Source organism: Micromys minutus (assembly GCF_963924665.1).
Source record: "Micromys minutus genome assembly, chromosome: 16".
NCBI classification, from domain to species: Eukaryota; Metazoa; Chordata; class Mammalia; order Rodentia; family Muridae; genus Micromys; species Micromys minutus.
In genome coordinates, this window is record NC_137985.1 from 37732800 (window position 1) to 37746729 (window position 13930).

The 13930-nt window shown below is 55.2% G+C and overlaps 1 protein-coding gene across 3 annotated transcripts in view; it reads left to right on the plus strand.

Annotated features, from left to right (window-relative positions):
• The window catches only part of BCL9L (BCL9 like), a 28725-nt gene that overhangs the window by 11570 nt on the left and 3225 nt on the right, over nucleotides 1-13930 (plus strand). For 2 of the 3 annotated variants that reach the window (XM_080930106.1, XM_080930107.1), the window contains 6 exons: nucleotides 5935-6326; nucleotides 7000-7119; nucleotides 10331-10541; nucleotides 10705-10789; nucleotides 10872-13158; nucleotides 13437-13718. In XM_080930106.1, the coding sequence (XP_080786232.1) occupies nucleotides 6020-6326; nucleotides 7000-7119; nucleotides 10331-10541; nucleotides 10705-10789; nucleotides 10872-13158; nucleotides 13437-13718 (3292 nt within the window). In that variant the 5' untranslated portion in view covers nucleotides 5935-6019. Of the gene's footprint in view, nucleotides 1-4626; nucleotides 4729-5934; nucleotides 6327-6999; nucleotides 7120-10330; nucleotides 10542-10704; nucleotides 10790-10871; nucleotides 13159-13436; nucleotides 13719-13930 lie in introns of all 3 variants that reach the window. The other variant, XM_080930105.1, reaches the window with a different exon arrangement.

A 13930-nucleotide genomic window follows, 5' to 3' on the forward strand; every position in this document is an offset into this window, starting at 1 on the left:
AGGCCACCTCCTGAAATCGAGGTCCCTTATCAGGGAGAGGTAGCACCTAGACCCTCCCCCACCCCCACTCTGGTACAGGTGCCAGGGGGCAGGAAGTGCCACTAGGGTGGCAGTAGAGTCCAGATATATTTGGGCGGTGGGGCTAATTCCAGCCACCACTGCTGCTCTGCTGGCTCCTGGGCTGCTACTTTCCTTCCTGTGAAACCAGAGCTGGGTTGGGCCTAGCTTAGGATTTCGGTGGATTTAAAGAGGCAGCCCATCTCTGCCAGCCTGGCTTCCTCTCCCCCTCCCCAGGTGGGGTCCGGGGCCCAGGGAGGCCTTTGAGCATCTCCTTTGCCCTGGGCTAACCCCTGGCCCAGGCCTCAGTCAGGATACTAGGCACTCCTCTCTCCCAGAGCCTTGGGCGGGTGGGGTGGGCGGGGGTGGGCTGTGGTTTCCTGTGTTGGCTGTTTGTGCCTGGCCCAGAGTGCCCTCTGCCTGCCTGGGCTTCCTGCCCTGTCTTGTTTCCTAGTGCTCTCCCCCCTCCCACCCCTCTCCCTAGGGGGAGGGAGTAACTAGGGATTGGGCATCAGTCTTTTGGGGGCACCCTACTGCCAGGGCATGATTGCTTCCTGAGGTCTGGACTCACTGGTAATGGCTGAAAGAGCCAAAAGAAGTGAGGTGAACTTAGGCCTGTGCCGACAAGGCCATCTGTCCCCATAGGCTTGAGAGGGACAGTGGTCCAGCAAAAGTAGAACTAATTTCCCACAGGCATTCTGTTTAAAGATCCTGCATTGCAAAGATCTAGGATCAGCAGACTTCATGGTCCTGCAGGGTTAGGATTGTATGACCTTACCCTGGGGCCCTAGGTGGGGCAGGCTGGAAACTCCCAGGTGAAGCCTCCCAAGCAAAACTGGTTTATTTGCATGGACTCTTGGGAGAGAAGTTGTTGCTAGGAACCAGGGCAGCGGGCGACCCCACCCCCCACGCCTGGAAGTTCCCACCTAGAGGGTCCCCACTAGAATAACATCTTGGGTTCTTGAGCAGATCTCTTTGTGCTAGGTTTTGAATCCTGGACCTCCCTACCTAGCTGAGTTACCACCTCAGGAAGAGAAGCAATTTGAATGCTATTAGGGAGCTTCTGAGAACCAGGGGACAATAGGAGAAAGGGGAATTGGAATTGGGACATTATCTTGGGAACTGAATCTCCCTATGTATCACACATCTTCTTTTCTGGAAGTCTCTGTTCACTGCATGTGGGGGACATGGCCCTCTAAGGCATTTCTCACTGCTCCTCAAGTTTCCTTGACCTTGCTGAGATTGTATGTAGGTCCTCTGATGAAGTATTTGCTCTACCGATGACGTCATTGGCCCTGAAGTGAAATTTGTTGTCCTCATCATCATTTGTGTGTGTGTGTGTGTGTGTGTGTGTGTGTGTGTGTGTGTGTGTGTGTGATAGCATCTCACTTCACAGCCCTAGATGGCCTGGAATCTGGTGTGTAGCCTGGGATAGCCTTCAAATCCAGCCCATTTCTACCTCTCAGGTTGATGGGATTGAAGGTGTAAGCCACCACACCCAAGCATACATATTTACTTTGTAGAAAGTGTCTTCTGGAACCCGTTGTGTAGCTCCTGCTGCTCTGGAATCCATAGAGATCTTCCTGCCTCAGCTTCCTGAGTGCTGAGACTCTAGGGCTGAGCCACAGTTCCTGGCTTCCCTGAAATAGCTGTGAGCAGGGCACTGAGACGGTGGACTGGCTGCTCTGGTCAGGCAGACTCTCAACCTGGAAACAGGCAGATCGCCTGGGTATATGAACACTTGCCCAACAGGGGAACAGTTGTGATGAACGCAGCTGATACAAAACACCTGGGAGCTCTGGCCACGGAGCCTTCCTTGTCCCCTCCTCCCACTGGGATTGTTCTCACTGACCCTTAACCTGTGGCCTACCCTTATTTAACACAGTGGAGACAAGTGACTCCCACTACAGAAGCTCATTAAGTATCCCAAAGCTGGACTGGGCCCTATCTCCGGCTCCCAAGTGCTGAGATCATAGACCTAGGCCCTTTATGCCGGGGTCTGGCTTCTTTGTCTCAGCCACTTGGCTCCAGGCACATTCTCCTGGGTTTGCTTCTGGCCTTTCTTTCACTCAGGTGACTTGCACCTGCTCCCTGTTTGTGAGCACATGTCATGCTTTCCCAGTCTAAGATCCAGAAGTTCCCAGAGCCCAGCCCTACATGCCAGATCTCCAGGGGCTTCCGGCCTGGTGCCACAGAGGCTCCTTTCTCATTTAGTGCCTAAGCATTTTCCTGCCAACCGTCGGTCTCTCAACGGTCCACATTTCAGGTGTCATCTGGGACTTAGCGTAGAGGAGGAGGGGTCTTTGGGAGCTGGGGCCAAGTCTGCTGAAGGGCACACAGGGAGATGCTAGATGGGAAAGCCCTGACTCATCTGGGGTTACCTCAGCTCACCTTGCAGCCGGGTGGGAGCAGGGGGTGGAGTCCTAGGGGGCACCTTTCAGAGTCACTGGAGCCACTGAAGAGGACTAGTTTCCCAACAGCCCTTCCCTGGATTATTATAGTCGAGGTCCTTCCCCTGCCACCCTTGGCTGGGAAGGGAAAGGTTGTGAGACCAAATCTTGCTAGGTGGTTTAGGCTGTCTGGTACTCACAGGTTGGGTTTGAACTTGTGATCCTCCTGCCTTAGCTCCCCAAGCGCTAGGATTACAGCAGTAAGTCACCATGCCAAGGCTGGCTCTCCAGTTTTTGAGACCCCCTTAAACAGAAAGTACTAGTTGGCTCATCCCCCTTAACAGGGGAGACGTTCTGGGGGCTCAAATGTGAAAAACCCACTGGTTTGATTTAGACTGAGATAAACAGTCCGGGTTCTGGGTGATACTGCAGTACCTGGAATGGGGGTCCTGGGTCACCCATGCTGTCATGTGACCCAGGAGCATACAGCTCTCCTCAGACCTCAGTTCCTTGTGAAATTGGGGAGATAGCTTTGAGAATCAACTAGGAATAGAGGTGAGAGCTTAAGCAGCATGTCCTCCATTGGCCAGGGCAATTTCCCTAGGAGTCCTGTTATTCCCTGGTGTTTGTGTGTGTGTGTGTGTGTGTGTGTGTGTGTGTGTGTTGCAAACTAGGCCCTGGACTTTGGAACCTCTTTCAGAGACAGAGTTGGAGTGGGGAAGGCCAGTGTTCTACGGGGTTTAAGGTTAGACGCCCACAATGTACTTGGTAGCCCCCCCCCCCCTTACTTGGAGATCCCAGCCCAGCTACCAGAAGCTGAGCGAGGAGCAGGAGTGTGTAAGGGTGTGTCGAGCTGGACCTGTCACGGGAAGAGGCTCTAGGGTCCAAGACTCCTCCCCTTCCCTCCCCCACCTTTCACCGGGATCTCTGCTGGGGGCGGGGAAAGGGGACAGAGCAGGGGGCGGTTGGGTGAGGCGTCTGTGTTTGTGTAAGTCAGCTTGTTGGTGTATCTATGGCCCTCTGTGTATTCTTTGTGACTGTCGGGCTCAACTTTCTGTGGCTCCCTTGTGTCTGGGTCTCAGTCTTCACATCTGTTCAATGAGTCCGCCGGCTATCCCTCCGCTGGGTGGCCGGGATGTTTGTGTACCTCAGGCTGCCCGGCAGTTCCCGCTGGTTCGCGCTGCCCAGTCCCTCGGGCACACCTCCGCCGTCTGGCCGTGAGCGTCTCTAGTTTCCTGGGCTCCGTGCGTGTCTTTGTCTCCCTGTCCACGTGTGAGCTGTAAGTGTGCGTGTGAGTCAGAGTTGGGGTGTTTGTGGGTCTCTTAAGTCCCAGCTCTGTGAGCCCAGTCTGCCCGGACGGCTAGCGTCCAGTCAGTCCCTGGAGGATTTGTCCATGTGTCTGTCTGCGCGCCCTCCAGTGGACCCGGGAGATCCACACTGCAGCCCTGTCCGCCTCCTTCAACCTCGCTCGCTGCCTCGCTGGCTCTCTCGCTCCTAACTCGCTCTGTCTCTACACTCGGGCTTTGCCGAAGGGGGCGGGGTGGGGGGGTGCAAGGGAGGGGGGAGGGGAGGCTCCTGCATTCTTGCGGTCGGGGAGGAATCTGAGCCAGCGTTACTGGTCTCCAAAAGAGCCCAGCTGCAGCCCCGGGGCCCCGCCAGGCCTCTCGCTGCCCGCCCAGGCCTGCCGGGATGGGCACGGGCTAGGCCTGGAGCTGGGGGCGGGGCAGGGCAGTGCGCCTACCCCGGCCCCTGGGAGGCTGCAGCGCCCGGGGACAGGGCGCAGTACTGGGGCGGGGCATGAGGGATTCCCGAATCCTGGGTGAGGGGCGTGTCTCGGAGTGGGAGTCCCCCCCCATCACCCGTGGGCCAGAGCAGACCTCGCAGCCGCCCCCACGCGTCACTTTTGCTACGAAACCTATTAGTGAATTCTGACTCTACAGCCCTTGGAGGGGGGGTGCCTTGGGTGGGGGGCTTGCTCGATACTGCAAGCACCCTGAGGACAAGGTGTGGAAGGGATGGGGACTGGACTGGTCTTTAGGATTGAGAAGTACCCTCTTTCCAATCCCACCCTACCCCTATCCAGTTCCTTAGTCCAGGGGCTCTGGGTTCTCCCCTTCCCTCCCCTTCATACACCCCCTCCCTAAGTCACAAGTTTTCTCTTTGGGGCTTGTTGCTGCAGTCCCTGCTCCAGTACCGAGTACCTGGCTGGGCCCTGGGCACGCACAGGGGTCGTAGCCCCACTGTGTGTGGGAGCCATGAGGATCCTGGCTAACAAGACAAGGTGTGTGGGTGTCACGGAGGGTGGGATATGTGTGTATGGAGAGTGGGGAAGGGAAGGGCCCCTGGTGATGGGGCCAATCAATGGAGCCATGCTGGCTTGGAGAGGAGCCCCTTGGGCACCCGGCTTCCTGGCTACCAGTGGGTTGAAGGGAAGTAGAATGGTAAAGTCTGGCCTCAGGCAGGAGCTGGCAGCCAGCCTTAGCGCCTGGGCCCAGGGGGCAGAGGAGACTGGCAGCTAGCTTTGCCTGCTTCTGGTCCCTTCTTCCCTCCTAAAACCGTTAGAACAGACCCTCATCCTACCCTAGCGTTGGGGGGTATGATGGCGTGCCCTCCAGCCTCAGTCTAGTTGGGGGTAGGAGCTGGAGTGGGGGTGGTGCCTGCCTCCCTCCTCCCCAGGAGAAGCGGGCAGACAGGGCCAGGCGGCGGCAGCAGGACAGCAGGGCTGAAATAAATCTGAGCTGGTGTGGAATGAGGGGGGATAAATATCCTCTCCCGTGATGTGATCTTTCCAGCGGCTATTAATAGGTCTCCGGGGAGGGGGAGGCGGTGGGGGGAGCGGGCTGGAGCTTAAAGGGCCCGCAGCCTAGGCTGCAGGAATCCTTGGCTTCAAACTGTACTCTTGTCTGCTTGACATGTCCCCCCATCCCTGCCTGCAGACAGGGCCTACTGGCCCACCCTCTTCAGGCCTTACCCCTTAGGCGCTGGGGAGTCCTCTGAACCTGTGGGTTCCACTCTGGGTTGTGCTTTCCCCGGTCCCCTAGGGAAAAGGGCTCGGGTTTGAGCAGTGACTCACAGGTCCTTCTCAGCTAGTTGTTAGGGTTCAGCATAGTTGAGGTTTGGGGCCTTGGAAAGGAGTCTTAAACCCTAGGAGGTGCTAAGAATTCATCAAATGCTGGGACGAAGGGCCAGTTAGAGAAGCTGCTAGATACTGGGGCTAAAGGTAGACAGATTCTGCCAAGTTACACAGCCCTAGGTTTCCATTTGAATTGGGCCTAGAAGATAAGGAACACTGCTCCATCTCCACTCCCCTAGGTGGACAGAGCTCTGCTCTTATCTGAGGAACCACACAGAGGTAGGGAATAGCAGGTGGTCTCAAGATAGCACCTAGCCACCCCCTGCATCGTTAGGTGAGGCGAGAGAGCTAAAGTCCAGGCATGCCTAACTCCTTGCAGGATTAATCTTTGCTGTTTCTCCTTCTTTTTCCCAGGTTACCCCACCCCAGGAGGAGAGAGGCTCCAGGGAGTCCACCGCTGTCCCCTCGAGGCCACTGTCCCCCTGCCTCAGCCAAGCCAATGCACCCAGAAAATAAATTGACCAATCATGGCAAGACAGGGAATGGAGGGGCCCAATCCCAGCACCAGAATGTGAACCAAGGACCCACCTGCAACCTGGGCTCCAAGGGCGTGGGGGCGGGGAGCCATGGGGCCAAGGCCAACCAGATCTCACCTAGCAACTCAAGTCTGAAGAACCCCCAGGCAGGAGTGTCTCCTTTCAGCTCACTCAAGGGCAAGGTGAAGCGTGAGCGTGAGCGGAGTGTGTCTGTGGACTCTGGAGAGCAGCGGGAGGCGGGAACTCCATCCCTGGACTCAGAGGCCAAAGGTACTCCATCACCTAGACTTTAACGTCATCTACAGCCCAAGACCCAAACTGGTCAGAGACCTTCCCCTACTTGGTTCTTGTCCTGTGTTGTGGCCTCCCAACCTATACAGTTTGTAGGAACTTTCTCTAACCTCTACCCATTAGTCAGCCAGTTTTCATCCTAGCGGGGCTGGCTAGGATGCCACTCATGGAAGGGCCCCCAAGAGCAGAGGGATAGAGTTTCTAGTTCCATTGTCCTCTGCCCTCCTATGGTAGCCCCCAGATTGGGAGAGGGCGGTGTCTGAGGTGAAGATAACCCCCCCATAATCATCCCTGAAGCCCCCTGATGTCCTGGTTGGTGGGAGCCTTTTGGGAATAGGCACTGGGGCCTGGAAGAGTCACAGTGGCTCCTCCCTGCACCCCCCCCAGCCCTAATTAGAACCAGTTGTGGTTGGGATTATGCTGTACTGGGGAGGGGGGAGGGGAGACAGGCAGCCAGGGTTGGAGAAAGAAATCAGAAACAAATGGTGGTGTGGTGGGGGCCAAGGACTGGCAAAGTGCTCACCGTGGTCTGGGCAGTGCCCTTTAGGGTGGGGCCCTTTGGAGAATGATCTGGGAGGGCCTCTGCATGTGGAGGGATTAGGCCACATTGCCACACATTCTTACTCTTCCTGCTTATATCCTGCCTGGGCAGAGGTGGCACCCCGGAGTAAACGGAGGTGTGTACTGGAACGGAAGCAGCCTTACAGTGGGGACGAATGGTGCTCTGGACCAGACAGCGAGGAGGACGACAAGCCCATTGGGGCTGCCCACAGTGAGTACCATTGATTCTGTGCCTTATGGTGCCCTTCCCCTGGTGTATGTGTGTGTCTGTATGTCTGTTTGTCCTTACCTAGGGTTTTAGGGGATTGTTCAAGAAATGGTAGTAGAGCCCAGGCTCTTTCTCAGTCTTACTTGACTTTTTTTCTATCTACAGTGTGCGTACTGCCGACAATCTCACCTTCCTTCCCTCTCTCCCTCTCTCCCTCCCTCTCATCTAAGGTCTCTCAGGTAATCCCTTCTCAACCACACGCCTATACGTCTCACAGATTTCATGGCCTATGCTGCCACCTACTGGTCAGCGGAGGATGGGCAGGGATGGTCCAGCCTCTCTGGGAATCTGTTAGCTTGGCTTTGCAAAGCCTCGCTAAACCTAGGTGTGAACTGACATGTAGCTGTGTTCCTGGTTCCTTTCTCCGATCTCTAAGTGATGCTCAGAAAACGCTCATGGTGCACTTCTAGGATGAGATGTGAATGTTCATTAATGGCCGTTCCTCTCTTTCTTTAATCCATCCTTCTGTGCCCGAGACCTGAGACATCCTTGGTGTTGCCAACTGAAGCGTGTAAGAAACTAGCCAGAAGAAGGTTAAATTGTGGACTCTTGTTGTTGTCATTGGAGACAATATCTCACTGTGGAGCACTGGCTTGCGTGGAACTCACAGAGATTCATCTGCCTCTGCTTCCCCAGTTCTGGGATCAAAGTATCTGCCATTATGTCTGGTTAAACTGTGTACTGCTTGCAGGCAGGGATTAAGGAAAGGAGGAAGAAAAATACACTTGCTACTGTGTCTAGTCCTCACAGCTGCCTATGAAGAATGTCCAGTGGAGGAGAGTCAGCAAGTAGGGAAGGAGCCGCCGAATCTACTGGGGAGTGTCCAGTAAGGAATCTCCACAGGGACCCATGTGACTAACGAGTGCTGTCAGTCTCTGAATGCTAGAGTGGTAGACTCTTCCTGCTTCCTGGGACAGGAACCCTCCTGTCACCCCGAATTTGTTTCTGTAACGTTAGCCTGTATCATTGTAAAAACTTCAAAAGATACGGAGTGATAAGAAATTGCTACGGTCCTGTGACCAGTATCTTTTAGATGGAATACTACTCAGTGGAGACCAGGTTTCGTGGAATTCAGGCTAGCCTCAAGCTTGCTATGTAGATGAGGCTGGCCTTGAACTCCTCCTCTTGCCTATTCCTCCCAAATGCTGGGATTATAGTCTGGTGACACCATGCCATTTAGCAGAATTCAACCATGCAATTGAATTCTTCACACGCAGCAAGGCAGACTGATGTAGCCGTCAGTAGGACAGGCCCAGAGATCAGGCCCCCTTCACGTACATCCCAGGGATTATAAACTCGAGAAAGGAGTTCTGATTTCTCATCTATAGAAATGATCTTTATCATATAGATTTGGCACAAGGAGAAAGTGAGTTCAAGCATGTGACATATTTGAACAGTGTTAGCTTGTATTGCTATTATGGTACTAGAGGGTTCTTTCTTGTGATGAACTCTGCTTCCCTTTCCATAGCAGGTAGGAAGGAGCCTGTGGTGTGTTTCCATTTATACTCTAGGCCTATGGTCACTGCTGCCTTGGCCAAGTTCTTGTGTTTTCTGGAAGTGCTGGAAGTGCACATGCTGACTGTAGTCCGGAGGCTCTGACTTGTTTTTCTTGGTGTGAACCTGGATCTTCTTGTCATCTAAACCCACTGATGACCAGTCGAGGATCTTACCTATGTGGGAATGGAACATAAGGCTTGTGACCATGGAGGAAAATTGGTCTTGCTGCTCAGGAATATTCTGGGAATGTTCTGAGTATGTCAGTCTGTGATAGTGTGAAATATATATTTGGTCTTTTCTTGTTTCCTGGCCTCCTACTCTAAAACCCTGGGAATGTCCGAAGGGATAAATGTTTTTTTGTTGTTCTGTTTTCTTAATGCTGTATTGACTGGTGTGTCTGGTAGCCTTGAGGTAGCTTCTAGATGGAACCTGATGACTGGAAAGATCAAAGCAGGATTAGAGGTTTGGGGCTTTCGGTCCCACACTCCAAGGGAGTGGGGCTGTAAGTTGAATTGATCACCCGAGACCAATGGTTTAATTAAATATGACAAATGACTAATCTGTAAAAATCTAAAAAGGAGGGCTGGGTAGATTGCTCAGTTGGAAAAAACTTGCCTTGCAAGAGTTCAGATTCCTACACAGGAAGCTGGATACAGTGCAACCTGCCTGGAGTAAGTCCAGGGATGGTAACACTCAAAGTGGGGGCAGGCAGCTTTTCTGGAAGCTCATTGGCCAGCTAAGTCTGAGAGCCAACAGTGTTCTCTGTTGACCTCCATATGTGCCCTGTGCCCTTAAACTGTGTATATACACACCGACTCCTCCCCTGCAAAACCCAAAAGGACTGTTTGATGCTCAGAGAGGGCACAGAAGCAAATGCCCTTCCTCACATGCCTTGCAAACTGTGTTCATCTCACCTGTCTCCACCATCTGTAGCATCATTTTCATTCACTGTGTGTGCATGTGAGTGTGTGTTGGCACGTGTGTATGCCTGTTGTCGATAGGGCACCTCCATATTATTCCTGGTGATCAGAGTGACCAAAGTCGTCTTGCACGCATCATTTTGTGAAAGCCTGTCTGACTCTTGTTGCAACTGATGCTTTGCTTTGTGCATAGTAAACCATGTCTTTTAAAAGACGTCCTCAAGCGAACTGAGTAGTATTTCCATTTTGTAGGTGAAGAAACTGAGGCTTAGATAAATGCTATGTTTTGTAAAGTCACAGTTTGAATCGTGGGGTAGGATGAAATTCTGTCTGTGATTTGAATCATCAATTACTACATTACTATGACTTCCCTGCCTTCCACAGTATATTCACACACACACACACACACACACACACACACACACACACAGAGAGAGAGAGAGAGAGAGAGAGAGAGAGAGAGAGAATAGTGAGGGTGCTTTAGAGAAGAGCAGAGCAGAGCTTTGGAGTCTCTGCCATGTTTTCTCTCTCCTCTCTACGTGGTCATCACTCTGGCCATCTTGGGCAAAGGTTAGTATAGGACAAGTGAACTGGAAAGTCAGGCTGTGGAGACAAATGACCCTCTGGGCATGGAGCTTGAGGCAGTGAGCGTCCCAGGGCAGGAACAGCAGCTGATCCTCCTTCCCACATCTTCCCACATCTAGGCTGCTTACCTGCTCTACTTTCTCCTCTTGCAGATTGTAATGTAGCAGACCCAGCCATGGTGGCCCCACAGTTGGGCCCTGGCCAAACTGCCCAACTGCCCCTCAGTGAGAACAATGCACCAGGCCCCCAGCATGGCCCCCCACCAGGCCTTCGGTCGGACGTTCCTGGGGGTGGGGGTGGGGGCGTCCCAGGAAAGCCTCCTTCACAGTTCGTGTATGTCTTCACCACCCATCTGGCCAACACGTAAGTCTCTGGGAGAGATGAAGGGTGAAGGGGTTTTGTCTACCCATGCCCAGCCTGAGCACATATGTGGAGGAGGGAGTGCACATTTGAGTGGGCGGCGCAAGGTGAGGGCAGACTTGCTTTTACCCATCTCTGAGCCGCCTGTGACTGCTCCCCTATGCAGGGCAGCAGAGGCAGTGCTGCAGGGCCGGGCAGAGTCCATCCTCGCGTACCACCAGCAGAATGTGCCCCGGGCCAAGCTGGATCAGGTGAGTGTGGTTGCCTGCCTGGCTCTAAGATAGGTTGGGCTGTCCCTGCATTCTCTTATTCTTTACCTTTGTTCTCCTGCAGGCCCCTAAAGTACCGCCTACCCCAGAACCACTACCCCTGAATACACCATCAGCAGGTACACCACAGTCCCAGCCACCTCCATTGCCACCGCCACCCCCAGCCCCTGGCAGTGCCCCTCCTGCTCTGCCCTCGGAGGGGCCTCCTGAAGACACCAGTCAGGACCTGGCCCCCAACTCAGTGGGAGCTGCCAGCACAGGTGGTGGGGCTGGGGGCACCCACCCTAACACCCCAACGGCTGCCACTGCTAACAACCCTCTGCCTTCTGGAGGAGACCCTGGCAGTGCCCCTGGCTCCGCCCTATTGGGGGAGGCCACGCCCACAGGAAATGGGCAGCGGAACCTGGTGGGCTCTGAGGGCCTGTCCAAGGAGCAGCTGGAGCACCGTGAACGCTCCCTCCAGACACTGCGAGACATCGAGAGGTTGTTGCTCCGCAGTGGAGAGACCGAGCCCTTCCTCAAGGGACCCCCTGGAGGAGCTGGTGAGGGAGGCCCACCGGCACAAGCACCCTCTGCTGCTCAGCAGCCTCCCTCCGCCCCTCCTGGGGGGCTGAAGAAGTACGAGGAGCCTCTGCAGTCAATGATTTCACAGACACAGAGCCTAGGAGGCCCCCCACTGGAGCATGAAGTGCCGGGACACCCTCAGGGTGGAGACATGGGACAGCAAATGAACATGATGATGCAGAGGCTGGGCCAGGACAGTCTGACGCCTGAGCAGGTAGCCTGGCGCAAACTGCAGGAAGAGTACTACGAGGAGAAGCGGCGGAAAGAGGAGCAGATTGGATTGCACGGGGGCCGCCCTCTGCAGGACATGGTGGGAATGGGGGGCATGATGGGGAGGGGGCCCCCACCCCCTTACCACAGCAAACCTGGGGATCAGTGGCCACCTGGAATGAGTGCACAACTCCGAGGACCTATGGATGTCCAAGATCCCATGCAGCTCCGACCTGGACCTCCCTTCCCTGGCCCCCGTTTCCCAGGCAACCAGATGCAAAGGGTGCCTGGATTTGGAGGTATGCAGAGTATGCCCATGGACGTACCCATGAATGCCATGCAGAGACCTGTAAGGCCAGGTATGGCCTGGAACGAAGACTTGCCCCCTATTGGGGGACCCAGCAACTTTGCCCAGAATGCCGTGCCCTATCCAGGTGGGCAGGGTGAGGCAGAGCGATTCATGACCCCTCGTGTCCGGGAGGAGCTGCTGAGGCACCAGTTGCTGGAGAAGCGGTCAATGGGCATGCAGCGTCCCTTGGGCATGGCCGGTAGTGGCATGGGACAGAGCATGGAGATGGAACGGATGATCCAGACACATCGACAGATGGACCCTACCATGTTCCCGGGGCAGATGACTGGAGGAGATGGTCTGACCGGCACTCCCATGGGCATAGAGTTTGCTGGAGGCCGGGGCCTCCTGAGCCCTCCAATGGGACAGTCTGGGCTGAGGGAGGTAGACCCACCTATGGGGCCAGGCAACCTCAACATGAACATGAATGTGAACATGAACATGAACATGAACCTGAATGTGCAGATGACGCCACAGCAGCAGATGCTGATGTCACAGAAGATGCGAGGCCCTGGAGACATGATGGGTCCTCAGGGCCTCAGTCCTGAAGAGATGGCTCGGGTTCGGGCCCAGAACAGTAGTGGCATGATGGGTGGTCCCCAGAAGATGCTCATGCCTTCGCAGTTTCCCAACCAGGGCCAGCAGGGATTCTCTGGGGGACAGGGACCCTACCAGGCCATGTCCCAGGACATGGGCAACACTCCAGACATGTTCAGCCCTGATCAGAGTTCAGTGCCCATGGCCACTGTGGGCACTGCCCGGCTCAGCCATATGCCTCTGCCCCCCGCATCTAATCCTCCAGGGTCTGTGCACTCAGCCCCCAACAGGGGGCTAGGCAGGCGGCCTTCAGACCTCACCATCAGTATTAATCAGATGGGCTCACCAGGCATGGGGCATCTGAAGTCACCCACCCTTAGCCAGGTGCACTCCCCTCTGGTCACCTCACCCTCTGCCAACCTCAAGTCACCCCAGACTCCCTCACAGATGGTACCCTTGCCTTCTGCCAACCCACCAGGACCTCTCAAGTCACCCCAGGTCCTCAGCTCTTCCCTCAGTGTGCGGTCACCCACTGGCTCACCCAGCAGGCTCAAGTCTCCCTCCATGGCGGTGCCTTCTCCGGGCTGGGTCGCTTCTCCCAAGACAGCCATGCCTAGTCCTGGGGTCTCCCAGAATAAGCAGCCACCTCTCAACATAAACTCTTCCTCTACCCTGGGCAACATGGAACAGGGTGAGTGATCTGGGTGGCCTTGGTTGCTGGTTGGTTCCTGCAGGGAAATGGTGGCAGCCGTGCTGGTGCCTCTTACACAGAGCTCCAGGCACATCTAGATACCTTGAAGGGTATCTTGGACTCTCTCCGAGGGAACTGCTTGGAAATGCATGGGTCTTGGGGCCCACAGGGAGTCTGTGATCAGTGGGATAGGGGTGTGCCTGAAGTGAGGTGGAGATCTGGGGGACGTTAACCTCACCAGTGACCCCTGCTCTCTTTCTGTCTCTCCACTTTTGTAGGTGCTCTCCCACCCAGCGGCCCCCGGAACAGCTCCTCAGCTCCTCCCGCCAACCCTCCCAGTGGCCTCATGAATCCCAGCCTACCATTCACATCCTCCCCAGACCCTGCGCCTTCCCAGAACCCTCTGTCTCTGATGATGTCTCAGATGTCCAAGTATGCCATGCCCAGCTCTACCCCGCTCTACCACAATGCCATCAAGACCATCGCCACCTCAGACGATGAGCTGCTGCCCGACCGGCCCCTGCTACCCCCACCCCCACCACCGCAGGGCTCTGGGCCAGGTATGAGGAGGCATTGCTCTCTGGGAGTGGGCAACCATGGGTTTGCTTAGAATTGCCCCTGTGGACATGCTGGCTTTGCATGCTTTCACAGTCTCTGGTCATGGGGTTGGTGTGTGCTCTGGAGCCCTGTTCCAATTACTACCATCGCTTAGTGAAACCAAGCCCAGAGCTCTTTAGCAGGCTGGGGAAGGGTTGGGAAGCACCTCCTCAAG